This window comes from Polychytrium aggregatum, assembly GCF_025602895.1.
Source record: "Polychytrium aggregatum strain JEL109 chromosome Unknown BJ171scaffold_6, whole genome shotgun sequence".
In the NCBI taxonomy this organism is placed as follows: Eukaryota; Fungi; Chytridiomycota; class Chytridiomycetes; order Polychytriales; genus Polychytrium; species Polychytrium aggregatum.
Window position 1 is genome coordinate 310,997 of NW_026516208.1, and position 12,816 is coordinate 323,812.

Consider the following 12,816-nt stretch of genomic DNA (forward strand, 5'->3'; position numbering starts at 1 on the left):
ACCAATGGTACTGCGGCAGAGATCCGGGAGGGTGTGCAATCTATGAAAACTGAGACACAGCAATGAAATGCCCAGCAGCGAGGCATCAGCAAGCTGGAGCCAGTGATTGTGTCAGTTGAAGCCAATGGCGTAACATATTGGGCACTTCAAAGTCTGGATTATCTCGAATAGGGATGGTACAACAAAGTATGAGGTGGACTACAGGGCGGATGACTCTGTCAAGTGGAAGCCGTCCAGCGGATATGGCACTAGACGAACAACACTCGGACGCTGCCACTGCTGGTGCTGACTTTCATCCGACTCGCGCCGGTGCTGATGTTGCCAGATATATGCTGCGGTGTCGAGCCTGGGTCGGTCACGAACGAAGGGCCTTGGATCTGGATCTGGCCGCTGGAACTGGTGCAATCGACGGCGCCCGAGAAGGGGCCACGGGCCTGTACGCTCACGTTCCCGCTGATGGTCGAGAATCCCAGATCCAGCGGCGAGAGCCCACTTTGTGGGAACGTCATCTGGACATTGACACTGCCGTCGGACGAGACGTGCCTCATGCTGCCAGCGACGGCAAACATTCCGGCGACATTGCCCGACTGTGTCTGTAGAGAGACATTCGTGGCCGTCAAAGTATCCTGGCAGACACAGGAACCATGAGTCGTCAGTCTGCGGCGTGTTTGCCAGGGGTCGACACAGATGCAGTTCCTCGGCTGTGGAACCCCGTTGGCGAGTTGTTCCATACCCACCTCGACTTGAATTATCCCGGTCACCGTTTGGAGAGCGATGCTCTGAGCCGTGACGGACTGTGATGTGGCAGGACCAGGTCGGCAGTTAGCAGGCGGTTGACGAAATGTGCACAAAGCCGCCAGATAAGCGCAGAGAGCCGTGATTTGTACCGTGAGGTCGATTACACCAGATGTTGTCACGAAGGAAACTGACGATCCCTGGAAGGTCTGTTGATGATCACAGTCGTCATTAGCCACAGTAAAAAGCGTACGCAGTACTGTCCACAATCTCAGGATCGAGCATGGGATGCTGCGAACCACTCACCGAAACAACGATGTCGCCACCGCCGGAAAATAGCGAAACCTTCGAGCTTGATGACAAGTCGGCGCGCTGAAGAACCAGATGTGTCAGAGCTCGCTGAGCGGCATTTTTGAAGCGCGTTCGTCCCCGCACATAGTCTGCCTTGTGAGTGTCTCAAATAGCCCTGTAGTGCCTCGAAGCAGCATTGATATTACAGCCGCTTCCATGCGATCCTGCGGAAGGCGGCTGCTTGACTGACTACTGCAAACAAGAGAACTGACCTGCACGATGATGGGTGCAGTGCCTGCTGTCACTTGAAAGTTGCAAAAGGACTGCGATGCCACCAAGTTGAAGATATTGATGTTGCCCGAAGTTCCGGTCACGGTGACGTTGAGCGGCCGGGTCATTTTCCGCGGAAACTCGACTTTGACTGCCACAAAGAGCGTCTGGATCATGGGCCAGGGCAGCGGGCCCTGGACGGCAAACGATAGCTGTGGCTGAGTGACGATCGAAACTGTAGTCTGGTTGATCAGATCTTTGAGAGAGGTGTGGAAGTGATAATACAGACGAACGCTCTCGTCGCTGAAGTTGTGGCTTGTCAGGGTGATGGATGTGTCCTAGAAACCATATGAGATCGGCGGCCTTGAGCATGGTGACCAAAAACCCAGACGGCATATCCCGATGGGAGAGCAAAGCCATACCAGCGGGTCCAAAATTGTGATCGAGACTCCTGTAATATTGGTGGCGACGACAGGAATCTGGTCGGGGTACCAAGGATAGCGGCCCGTCGGCGTCAAATCCAGCGGTGTTTCGAATTCGTACTGGGGCTTGAGATCGGGGCTCGTTGGCCAGTGGTAGCTGACACCGTGATCGAGAAGCTAGCAACATTGATCGCCAGAGTTTTTTCAATCGACCGTACCAGGCACTCTCGGGCCCGCGGGTGAGTCACTTCAAGCACAGACTCCCACAGACGACCAGCACGAGGTGACGAGCCATCCATTCGCCCTGCACTCACATTCAGGATGTACAGGCCGACACCGACGCCAATGCCGAGGATGGCGATGACGACGCCTATGATGATGCATCCGCAGCGACGACGGCGATTGCGCCAGATTTCCCGCCGCATTCGCCTTTCCTCGACCTTGGGGTCGAACGGCGAGGGTGCGACGACGACCGAGAGCGGTCTGCAGGGCTCATCTTCATGGACGGGTGTCTGCAGGGGCGGGCTCGGGTCAGAGGAGGGGCCGGGCAAGTCTTGATCTGCACGGAACCCAGACACAGCCGAACTCGGAGGCGATTCTTGGCGGTATGCGGGGAGGCTTTCACCCTCAGCCGGCTCTGGAAGGTCTGGCAGCGCCTTCTCGAACTTGACGTGGCTCATAGACTCGGCAGCAGACGACAGTGGCGGCGATGGCAGGTCGGGAGATGCCAAAGGACAGCTGGCAGCAGCTCGCCTGGGAGAGACCAAGGAGGTCGAGCTGGTTGCTCGTGCGCACGCTCGGTTGGTTCATACAGGAGCGGACAACGGTGCGACGCCCACTGCGACCTCGGCGGGTCCGTGTAACCGCGTCTTGGATACCGCGCCGAACGAGATGCGAACGAGGTGCGAACGAGATGCGAACGAGGTGCGAACCAGAGGTGAACGAAACACCCAGATGCTGCAGATGAATCCCACGCAAGTAGTGACTGCTACCGCAACGATCGACAGGCTGCGAGCGAGGCGACCGCCACTCCAGTGTCCCAGGAGCACCGCGAATGCAAATGCGATATGCATGTGTGTATTCGGCCAATGAAATGGCCACCAACTACACCCGGGCTCGCTCGCTTTGCTTGAGCCAGCACTCACGAGTCACAGAGTGCAAGCCCAGTCTAGAGAATGTCCCACAGGTCCTCGAAGGCATTGCACTGGTGGTTGTCAAGTAGCAGGTGTCAGCGGCAGGGACGGCGCAAGTGTGGAAGAGGAAGTCGGGACTCGACCAACTCCATCTCCGCTTTGTCCCAGCGACCGACTTTCATCCAAATGTTGCTTACCAGCTTGCCACAAGTGACTGACGCCGAGAGCGGATATTCAGAGATTGAGATTTTTTCGTCAACAATCTCGTCGGCAAAGTTGTCGGGGCCGTGGGCCAGCGCGCCGATAAAGAACACCACAGGCTCATCAGAGTTCAATGTGGTGACCCAGTTTGAGATTTTGACGGTCGCAACATCAGCGGACATGGCTGCGGCGATCCGCACGCACATATACATCAGAGAAGAAGCGCCGTGTCAGAGTCGGTGCTGCTGTTCACAGGAGGCGCCTGCCACTGTCCCGGTGACTAGCAACACACTTACTGATCTTGCGGCAGTTCGGCGGGAGATGGTCCAGAATGGGATTCTTGATGACCTTCAGGAGCTTCTCCGGCCCGTTTACTGATCGGATACTCAGTTTGTGTAGCAGTTGAACTGAACGTGGATTGGTTTCCGCAAATGTTAGGATTGCGCTAGCTCACCCGAGACGGATGCAGCGGCTCAAGGGTTGAAGGTGTGCAATGCCACTCGCTCAGCATCGCTGAAATGGACAAGCGACACTCACCCATCAGGCCGCAGAAACGCTTGAATGTACGGGGAATACGGACGTGTGGGTTGACTTCGATGAGCACGTTTTTGGTTGTGTGGATGTATACCTGCAGCAGACCAGCCTTGTTCAGCGGACTGTCGAGGAGGGTCAAGAGACACTGGACAAACAGAGCGGAGAAGCGCTGTCAGCTGGTTTCCGGGAGAATGGCTTCTGTTCCACGATAGGTGATCCCGCATGCAAATTCCCGCCATAGCCGCTCATAGTCTACGCATTTCGAGAGTCCCAGCCCAGATCGTTCGTGATGACTCGTTTCCCATCGATGGTGTGGGTGGAAAGGCAATCCGCGCAGACACAACAGGGCCAATCGTTCCAGAATACGCATACAGTCGGTCTCAATGTTGCCGCTGTATGCCAGATGCCTTGCACCCACAGGAACTCCTCCGACCACCAGACAGAACGCATATTTACTTGGTGTGTGATATCCGGTCTCGACTCGGATATGTCGCGGTTGTGCTTCTTGAGGATGTGGTGGTGGTCGTCACAGTTGAGCAGGGCGTAGTGGCCCTCCTTGCCTTTGCCGAGCTTGACCGTCTCCAGCGACGCCGCCTCGAGGACGACAATCAACCGCCGGGCCGAGTTCTTCTCGAGGGTGGTCTTTGGGAGTTTCGGGGGCCGATCGGGCTGCAGATGCTGCATGATGGAGATCCGGGGAGGGGGTGGTTGCGGGCGGGTGGCGGATGTATCGGGCTCGGGGTTTGGCCTTGGGTCCAACAGAGGTGCTTGCTGGTGCTTGCTGGTGCTTGGTGCTTGCTGGTGCTTGCAGATGCTTGCAGATACGCTGCTGTCCTGGTGCTGCGTCCGTCTCGGTGTGATGCGCTATCGATGCCACGGCGAGCCAATTGCCCCGGTTTGTGTCTGCAGGATCGACCGCATCAACACTGGCAAGAAAAAAGTTGGCCGCGGGTAAATGAATGAGGCCATATGCCCATATCGGGACAAATCAGATAGCCGCGCTGTGGCCGGCCATGACGCCGTGCCATCCGTCCCAGATCCCAGCCCTCGCGATCGCATCGTCCTCTGGCCGCGGCGTCGTCTGAGCTGCACCGTCCTCTGGCCATCACCAGGCACCCAGCATCCACCCGATCCCGCCCCGCATCCGTCTCGAATCCGCCCGGAAATGACCTCTGCGCAAGACCTCGAGATCCGGCAAAACTCGCCCACCGACGGCATCTCGTCGCTCATCTTCTCGCCAACAGACCCGAACCTGCTTCTGGTCGCCTCCTGGGACAAGCTCGTCCGTCTATACGATGCCAGCACCGGCGACATGCTGACGCACTACTCGCACCGCGGGCCCGTGCTCGATGTGGCGTTCTCGCAAGGCTCGGATGTCTTCAGTGGCGGACTTGACCGGGTGTTGAAAATGTAGTGTAACTGACCAGGCTTATGGGATCATCAGGAGCTTTCTGGGATCAACCAGGATGCGATCGTCTGGAATCAGCAGAGATCATTGAGGATCATCGAGGATCGCTGTGTCTGTGGCTGAGCCAGATCTGGCTGGTGCATTTGATCGTGCCGCGAGCACGACGTTCGTCTGGGAAGGGTCCTGGGCATGCTCCTGACTGCCACCGGGCATGGAGCCATGACTCAACTCCCCTTGCAATCTTGGGACTAAACTGCTGGATCCACCATGCTCCGCCTCCGATCTCCCCTCTCCGCAGGAAGGACATCCAGAGTCCGACCGAAAAGGTGCTCGGCTCGCACGAAGACGCCATTCGGTGCGTTCACTTTAGCAAGGCGACAGGTAGGCTCCAGACTTGCGCGCACACATAGGGGGCAGCTCCACCGCCGACGGACTACGTCCACATTTGAGGCGGAGCATGGGTGGATCGGTCAACAACGATGAGTCGGCGAGACTGATGGATTGCCTAAGGCGTCCAACCCAGAGTGCCGACGCTGCGGGTTTCTTGCATCCAGACCCCGACTCACACTCTTTCCGAATCTCCCTCCAGGCAACGTCATCACCGGCAGCTGGGACAAGTCCGTTGCTCTGTGGGACCCCCGGTCAGAAACGGCAAAGATCGCATCCTACGACCAGTCCCAGACGGTCTATTCACTCGATAGCTGCGAGCACAATCTCGTGGTGGCCCTTGCCAACCGCATTGTGCACATCTATGATCTGCGGAACATGAGCGAGCCTGCCCAGGTCCGGGAAAGCTCCCTGAAGTACATGACTCGTGTGGTTCGGTGCTCGCCCGACGGCAAAGGTATGTCGCCTCCCATGGCCAGGGCGTGCACATGCTCCGAGAGCTGGAGCCGACGGGGAAGACTGACTTCACCGAGGCCGCTGTGATGCACAAAGGCAATGACACTGACGACATCTCGTTGTCGACCGCGACTGCCAATATGCAGGCTACGCCATCAGCTCGATCGAGGGACGAGTGGGGCTTGAGTTCTTTGACCCCTCACCCGAAGTGCAGGCAAAGAAGTACGCCTTCAAGTGCCATCGCAAAGTGGAGAACGGAGTCGAATACGTATACCCCGTCCATGCTCTCGCCTACCATCCTGTGTATGTGGCCGGGCCATATCTCGGTGTGCTGTCGAGACCGCATGGCGTCGTTCGCACAAATGCAGCCAGAGCCCTGTCGACATTGCCGTGGATGGGCATTCTGTTGCATCCACCGATCCCCTCGCTGTTGAGTTGCATGCTGATGCGTGACCGGGTTCGATTGTATGTAGGTACGGGACATTTGCCTCGGGCGGCGGCGATCATGTCGTCAATATCTGGGATGGCGCAAACAGGAAGCGACTCCGCCAGTACGCCTCGCCCTACGAGACCAGCATTGCAGCGCTGTCATTCAACTCGACGGGCACGATGCTTGCCGTTGCTGCGAGCTACACCTTTGAAGAGGGCGAGAAAGAGTAAGTACTCGAGCCGCGCCTTTCGATGCTGTGGATGACCGATGTTGTGTGGCGTGATCATGGAAACACTTTTGCTGAGCTCGGCAAAGCAGAGGTCGCCGTGTGATTCTGCTTGCAGACCACGGAATGCCATCTCACCCGTCTCTCGTCTCCTGCACTCGATGCATGTTCTGCCAGCCATCCTCCGGACAAGATCTTCATTCGCACCCTCCTCGAAGGCGAGGCCCGCCCCAAGAACTTTCAGTAGTAGCAAATCTCGTAGATTATATTCAGATAACATGAGAACACTGCCCCATTTGCATCGAGCATGTAGTTTTGATAGCCTGCGTCCATTGCAATCCATTCTCCGCACTCGCCTTGCGCGGTGATTGTGTTGCTCTTGGACACGCTGGAGACGGATGCAGCCTTTCCCAGAGATTCATGGCCAGTGCGCGATAGTTTGAGGCAACATTTGTTCGCTCTGTCTTGCTTGGTGCGGATGCCGTCATCCTGTCGTTGGCGATAGAGTTTGCATCATCCTGTCTCGGCGGCGGGTGGCTTGCTCCAGCGCCGTCCCCCATCCCTTGAGCCCAGAGTTCTTCCGCCTGGTCGGCTCATGCCAAAACACGCTCTGGCTGCGAGCCGATGCACTTTTTTTGCCACGCCTGCCAAGGCATCATCCTCGTCTTAGATCTCGGCCAAGGGCTCAACAAACCGCAGCTGACCCTCCTCTGGCCGATCACCAGCTCCCATCGGTGCTCTGGAGCTCTCCACCCCCTCTGCCATCAGCCCAACCAACGCACCAACGGGCCAGCCCTGTCAGCCACCGCTCTCCCCCTCATCCGAACCCGCATCGGACTGATCGCCAAACTAGCCCCTGTCTCGACCCTTGCTCTGCTGCTCGATCCCATCAACATGGCTGCCGCTCCACAACAGGGCTCAACGGCCCCGCCCTCGTCCTCGTCCTCTGAACCTGTCAAGGTTGCCGTCATTGGCTCTGGCCTCGCCGGTCTGACGACGGCCTTTCTGCTTTCATCTCTGCAAGACGACATCACCCATGCTCGTGTCTTTGAGGTTCATCTGTTTGAAAAGTCAAGCTCCCTGGGCATGGACTCGGCGTCGATTCCGGTGCCGTGTGAATGCTCAGATTGTGCCTCATCGGACAAAGCCAAGGATTCCGAGGCTCTCAAACAGCCCTCCGAGCCACACCAGACGGGCCGCATTGACGTCCCCATGAGAAGCTTCTTTCCAGGTATGGCCTGGGGTGGTGCCTGATCACGCCGGCCTGGCTCGACTGCTGCTGCTGCTGCTGCTGTGCTTGAGCAAGTCGCTTGAGCGAGTCGCTTGCAAGGCTTGCTTGTGCTGGCAAGCCGTGGAGATCGTATCGGGTCAAGGACATCTGGACAAGCCATTGCCATTGCTCCGTTGTCGTTGCCCGTTGCTCTATTGCGAGCTACACATCGGCTGTGGCATGCGTTGCGCTTGGCTCGCCATATGTCGCCACTGTCTGTACATCTCTCTTGACAGTCTATTCCTCTACCCCTCCCCTTATCTCTTCTGAATGTCCCGGCAGAGTATTACCCCGTCCTGACCAAGGTGTACAAGTATCTGGGCATCACCACCCAAGTGACCGATAACTCCATGTCGTTCTTCAATCTTGCCAACAACCCATCAGAGCCAACCGAGTTCTTCCCCCTCCCCAGCACTTTCCCCCACAACAACCCACTGTCGCCCTCGGCGTCGCCCGCCCTCTCCAGGGGCTCCAATGGAAACGAAAGCAAGCAGCCTTCTGGCACCAAGCCGGCAGCAAGCGGTACCAACCATGCCTACTTTACATTCTCGACGCACTACATCCCCTTTACCAACAACACCTTCAGCACGCCTGATCTGCCGTCGCTGTTCCTGCTGCTGACCCATCCGCTCGCCTTTCTGGGATTCTGGGTCCGGATCGTGCGAGTGTGTCTGGACTATCTGCGTCTGCTGGCGATCTCCAAGTGGGCCTACTCCCGCAACGAGCTGCTGACCTACCGCCCGGGACAGATCTCGAGCGAATCGCCGTTTGCCTCCATGACCGTGGGCGAGTTCTTCCGCAAGTACCGGTTCTCGAACGAATTTGCGCGTGACGCATTTCTGCCGCTCTTCTCGGGTGTCTGCACCTGTTCGTTTGCGTCGCTGGAGCAGTTCCCGGTCGCGGCTGTGCTTGGTAGGTGATGGCTCTGCCGTCGTTTTGTTTCTGTTTGCAGAGTGAGGTATCTGGTCTATGGCGCGCTGAAGGCAAAAATTTTCGGATTTGCAGCTTGGCATCGACAGCGCATCCGCGAAAGTGGCTCCTAGTGCATTTGGTCTGCCAGGGGCGGCGAGTCCTGCGCCAGTCCGCTTCCTTGGTATCCAGTACCGAGAGAACCATGGTCTTTCTGCACAAGATGTCTCCTACTCGCCGCTGATCCTTCGCCTTTCTCTCTCCACTTGACAGAGTACGTCGCTCGCTGCATGCCCTTTGGCCGTATGTCGTTCGTGGACTGCGGGATCAACACCGTCTGCCACAAGCTCTCTCGCAATGTCGATCATGTTCATTTGTCGACCAGGATCGTGCGGGTCGAGCCATTGGTATCACCCAAGCCCAAGCTGTCGCCCTTTGGCACCCCGCTGGTGCGAGTCGAAACCGACCAGGGCAAGGTCTTTGAGTTTGCTCATGTTGTCTTTGCGACCCAGGCCAACCAGGCCGCACAGCTCCTGAGGCAGAGCTCACAGCAGGCCGGGTCGGATGCGGCCGACTCTGCTGGTGACTTTGATCATGCCGAGCAGGACCAGATCAAGACCCTGGACCGGTTCAAGTACGAGCGATCCCTGGTGGTTTGCCACACGGACGAGTCGCTCCTGCCCGCCAATCCACTGCTGTGGAGGTGCATGAACTTTGCTCATGTTCAGCGATCGGACCCATCCTTGTCTCCCAGCAGCCGTGGCGACGAATCCAGCATCTCGTACTCGCCTCAAGACGTCAGCATGTGCACACACTACATCAACATATCCCAGCCCAACCTGCCCCGGCGCATCTTCCAGACCACAAACCCCATCATGATGCCCGATCCCGAGAAGCAGATCCACTCCACTTGGTTCGAGCGTGCCGTCGTCACCTGGGACAGCATGATGGCGATCGATGATCTGAACATGCTTCAAGGCAAAGGCCAGCGGTGGTTCGTGGGCTCCTATGCCTATCCGGGCATTCCTCTCCTCGAAGGCTGCGTCGTGACAGCGATTGATGTTGCGCAGGGGATCGCTTTGGCCTGTGGCGGCCGACGACTGGTTCCCGAATGGGAGCGTTGAATGCTCGCGACTGTCGTCCTGGGAGGGATTTTGGCACGGCAGCATGTGCATGCAATCAGACAAATATAGCACATACGTGCGTACAGGGTTTCTTTGATCTCTGCGTCTGTCCCTGGGCACTGAGGTACTCTCTGCAATCTGGCTGCGAATCGCTTCCATGCATTCGCACGGTGGAGCGAACCGGGGGCGGATGGCGCATCACGTGTCATGCCTGTCTCCAACAGCCGACACCAACAGCAGCCGTCGCTCTGGCGGCATCATCCACCATCATCACCACAGCCAACTGACCGACCCACAGCCGACAGGCCCAGAGGAGCGACAGGACTATCACGCAGCCGTGCACAAGCACCGTCACAAGAAACACAGCACATACGATGGTAGGCGCTTCGGGCATTGCACTGTCGGTGGAGACGAGACGGACAATCAGCGATCCGCCCGAGACGACGCCATAGCCTGGGCCGAGATCATAGACGATCAGGTCGGATCGCTCGTATCATATCGTATCGAATGATGTCGTATTGCGTGGGATCGGATCTGACGCACTCTTTGTCCACCTCCGAGCAGTCCGTTACACTGGTGACCGATCTCGGGGACATCAAGATTGAGGTGTTTTGCGAAGGTGGGAGCCAGCGACGATGATCGGTCGAGCCGCAGGGCTTTTCGGGCAAAGAGAGGCGTGGATGGGGACGCCTCAGATTCCCACCAAGAGGAATCAAGGACGCCATACGAGCACCGTGATGGCACACGATGGCATTCAAGACATTGCCTGGATCGCCTGGGTCGCTTTCTTCATTCGGGCGCTTGGCTGTCGCTGTGAATGTGGACTTGGGCTCTTGTCGTCAGGTTCAGGATGTGCTTCACTCGGCTAACACTACTATCCCCGACACTCGTCCATTCAGCCGTTCCAAAGGCTGCAGAGGTAAGGGTAGCAGCTCAATCCTCAATATCCTGTGCTTCGTGCTCCTTCAAAAGCCACCCACTCCGAAGCAGCAGTCCCGTCGTTATCGGTGTTTGGAGGATCGTGGGGACGACGACGACGACGATGATGATGATGATGATGATGATAATGGGCTGATCGCCTGGATGCTACTGGGCTCGTTTACACTTTTGACAGAACTTTATGGCCCTCTGCGCCAGCGGATACTACAACGGGTGTCTGTTCCACCGCAACATCAAGGGCTTCATGGTGCAGACAGGCGACCCGACCGGAACCGGCAAAGGAGGCAGCTCGATCTGGGGCCGGACATTTGCAGACGAGATCAAGACGACGCTGAAGGTTGGTAGCGACGATGGGCGGTAGAGCTGCGATGGCAGCCTGGGGACGGGGAACAATCGAAGCTGATGCTTGCTGCGTTGCATCCAGCACAACACTCGAGGCATCGTCTCGATGGCCAACAAGGGTCCGGATACGAACCTGTCTCAGTTCTTCATCACATATGCCAAGCAGCCCCATCTCGACACCAAATACACGGTGATGGGCAAGTAAGTGACTCTGGGGCGTGCGCAATGCTCTGCTGTGCCGGCCGTTTGGAGCCGTTTGGAGCCATGTGCTGTGATGCCGGGCGCTGTCTTGCATCTGCGCCGGTTAATCCATTCCAATCGTCCCATCGATTCACTTTGTCTGCTCATCTGCTTGATCGCCCAGGGTCCTTGATGGCATGGAGACCCTCGATGCTTTGGAAACCGTGCCGGTGGATAACCAACACAGGCCCATCCAGGATGTGCGGATCAAGCATGTCATCGTCCATGCCAATCCACTGGCCGAATCGCAGTGAGCATGGCCTGGATGTCACTGTGAAGCCAAGGCACAGATCCTCCAAGACCAAAAATACGAGACACCCGGATATTCGAGGCGAACCGATTTGCAGCCGCCAAGGACGATGTTGATCCCCGGTTCCCGTTGTCTGATCGCCGGCGCTGCTGTTGTCGTCTGTGATCGATGGTGAATCCGTCTGGGCGACAACTCCCAGATGTACAAGGTCGGTCTCGATGAACGAGCGCTGGCTTGGATACTTTGACCATATCCCCTGGCTATGATTTGGGACGATGCGCACCAGCAGCATCTACAAGTCATGAGGATCACGGCAACAATGCCAGGCTGCAAGAGGGGTACAGCGTGTTGAAGAAAAAAAATGGGACCGATCGTCTCATTTGGACAAACACGGCGTAGTCGGATCATATCACACACTCTGCAGATGCAGTCACTGCAGGTCAGAGCAAGAAGATATACCTGCGATGAGGGAGGAAGTCGCAGGGCAAGAGCAATCGCTGATTTGGGTATCGCTGGTTTGGGTGCCGATCCAAGCCGTTCAGCCAGATCGACCGATCCACAAGCCATCTGTGTGTGAAGGTGTCCCGCTTCAAATCAGTCCGCCGTAATGAGCCTGAACGGGAACTTTGCTCGGGAGCGGCAGTTTGGGGCAACCGCCAGGGATTGCGCAATCGCCAGGGCCGGCCAGACCGTGGCTTGCGGGGTTGATCTTCGCACAACCAACAGACCCAGCAGCGGTTGCGGATCGGAGGGATATGGGTGATCGGGCGATGTGGGGACGGCGGATGGTGGGGCTGGTCTGGTCTGAGAAAGTAGATGCCATCGCCGGTGGTATCAACATCGATGCCACTAACATCGACATCGACATCAATGGCCTTCGTATCAATGACCATGACATTATCGTCCATGACATCCACACCACCAGCACCACCAGCACCAACAACAACACCAGCACCAACAACAACACCAGCACCAACAACATCACCAGCACCAACAACATCACCAGCACCAGCAGCATCAGCAACACAATACCAGTAACACATCGGCCACAGGCGCCAGTGCCGATCGCACCGGCCCCGGGCGCTCTCCCCCAGATCTGCTCGTTCTCCACCAAGCCCCATCGCTCATCTGGCGGCCCTTGTCGTTTGTCAGCAGCGTGACAAACCCGGCGCTCTCGCCGAGCACGTTCTCGCCTGCACACAGACTGCGCGCACGCAGCTTGCCGCCTGCGCTCTCGCCCGCCCGCGAG

At 57.5% G+C, this 12,816-nt stretch overlaps 5 protein-coding genes across 5 annotated transcripts; 3 read left to right on the forward strand and 2 right to left on the reverse strand.

The window, feature by feature from the left end:
- Nucleotides 1-111: 111 nt before the first annotated feature.
- On the reverse strand, nucleotides 112-2,529 carry BJ171DRAFT_491657 (uncharacterized protein). The gene is made up of 7 exons (XM_053109751.1): nucleotides 2,033-2,529; nucleotides 1,719-1,895; nucleotides 1,299-1,634; nucleotides 1,042-1,107; nucleotides 888-944; nucleotides 738-794; nucleotides 112-626 (listed from the first exon to the last, which is right to left on the reverse strand). Exons 1-7 carry the CDS (start codon nucleotides 2,396-2,398, stop codon nucleotides 249-251), a joined length of 1,437 nt encoding a protein of 478 aa, XP_052969910.1. The 5' UTR covers nucleotides 2,399-2,529; the 3' UTR covers nucleotides 112-248.
- A 258-nt stretch (nucleotides 2,530-2,787) lies between these two features.
- BJ171DRAFT_491659 (Alpha/beta knot methyltransferase) lies at nucleotides 2,788-4,373 on the reverse strand. Its single transcript, XM_053109752.1, has 5 exons — nucleotides 4,043-4,373; nucleotides 3,590-3,731; nucleotides 3,349-3,459; nucleotides 3,049-3,236; nucleotides 2,788-2,922 (listed from the first exon to the last, which is right to left on the reverse strand). Exons 1-5 carry the CDS (start codon nucleotides 4,268-4,270, stop codon nucleotides 2,887-2,889), a joined length of 705 nt encoding a protein of 234 aa, XP_052969911.1. The 5' UTR covers nucleotides 4,271-4,373; the 3' UTR covers nucleotides 2,788-2,886.
- Nucleotides 4,374-4,661: 288 nt separating this feature from the next.
- BJ171DRAFT_491661 (WD40-repeat-containing domain protein) lies at nucleotides 4,662-7,102 on the forward strand. The gene is made up of 6 exons (XM_053109753.1): nucleotides 4,662-4,996; nucleotides 5,293-5,375; nucleotides 5,584-5,838; nucleotides 5,984-6,140; nucleotides 6,311-6,493; nucleotides 6,671-7,102. Exons 1-6 carry the CDS (start codon nucleotides 4,752-4,754, stop codon nucleotides 6,738-6,740), a joined length of 993 nt encoding a protein of 330 aa, XP_052969912.1. The 5' UTR covers nucleotides 4,662-4,751; the 3' UTR covers nucleotides 6,741-7,102.
- Nucleotides 7,103-7,105: 3 nt separating this feature from the next.
- BJ171DRAFT_491665 (uncharacterized protein) lies at nucleotides 7,106-9,887 on the forward strand. Its single transcript, XM_053109754.1, has 3 exons — nucleotides 7,106-7,724; nucleotides 8,046-8,675; nucleotides 8,946-9,887. Exons 1-3 carry the CDS (start codon nucleotides 7,118-7,120, stop codon nucleotides 9,794-9,796), a joined length of 2,088 nt encoding a protein of 695 aa, XP_052969913.1. The 5' UTR covers nucleotides 7,106-7,117; the 3' UTR covers nucleotides 9,797-9,887.
- Nucleotides 9,888-10,062: 175 nt separating this feature from the next.
- On the forward strand, nucleotides 10,063-11,982 carry BJ171DRAFT_491667 (cyclophilin-like domain-containing protein). Its single transcript, XM_053109755.1, has 6 exons — nucleotides 10,063-10,173; nucleotides 10,361-10,415; nucleotides 10,696-10,715; nucleotides 10,911-11,072; nucleotides 11,160-11,278; nucleotides 11,442-11,982. The coding sequence occupies exons 1-6, from the start codon at nucleotides 10,171-10,173 to the stop codon at nucleotides 11,569-11,571; spliced, it is 489 nt and encodes a 162-aa protein (XP_052969914.1). The 5' UTR covers nucleotides 10,063-10,170; the 3' UTR covers nucleotides 11,572-11,982.
- Nucleotides 11,983-12,816: the final 834 nt, after the last annotated feature.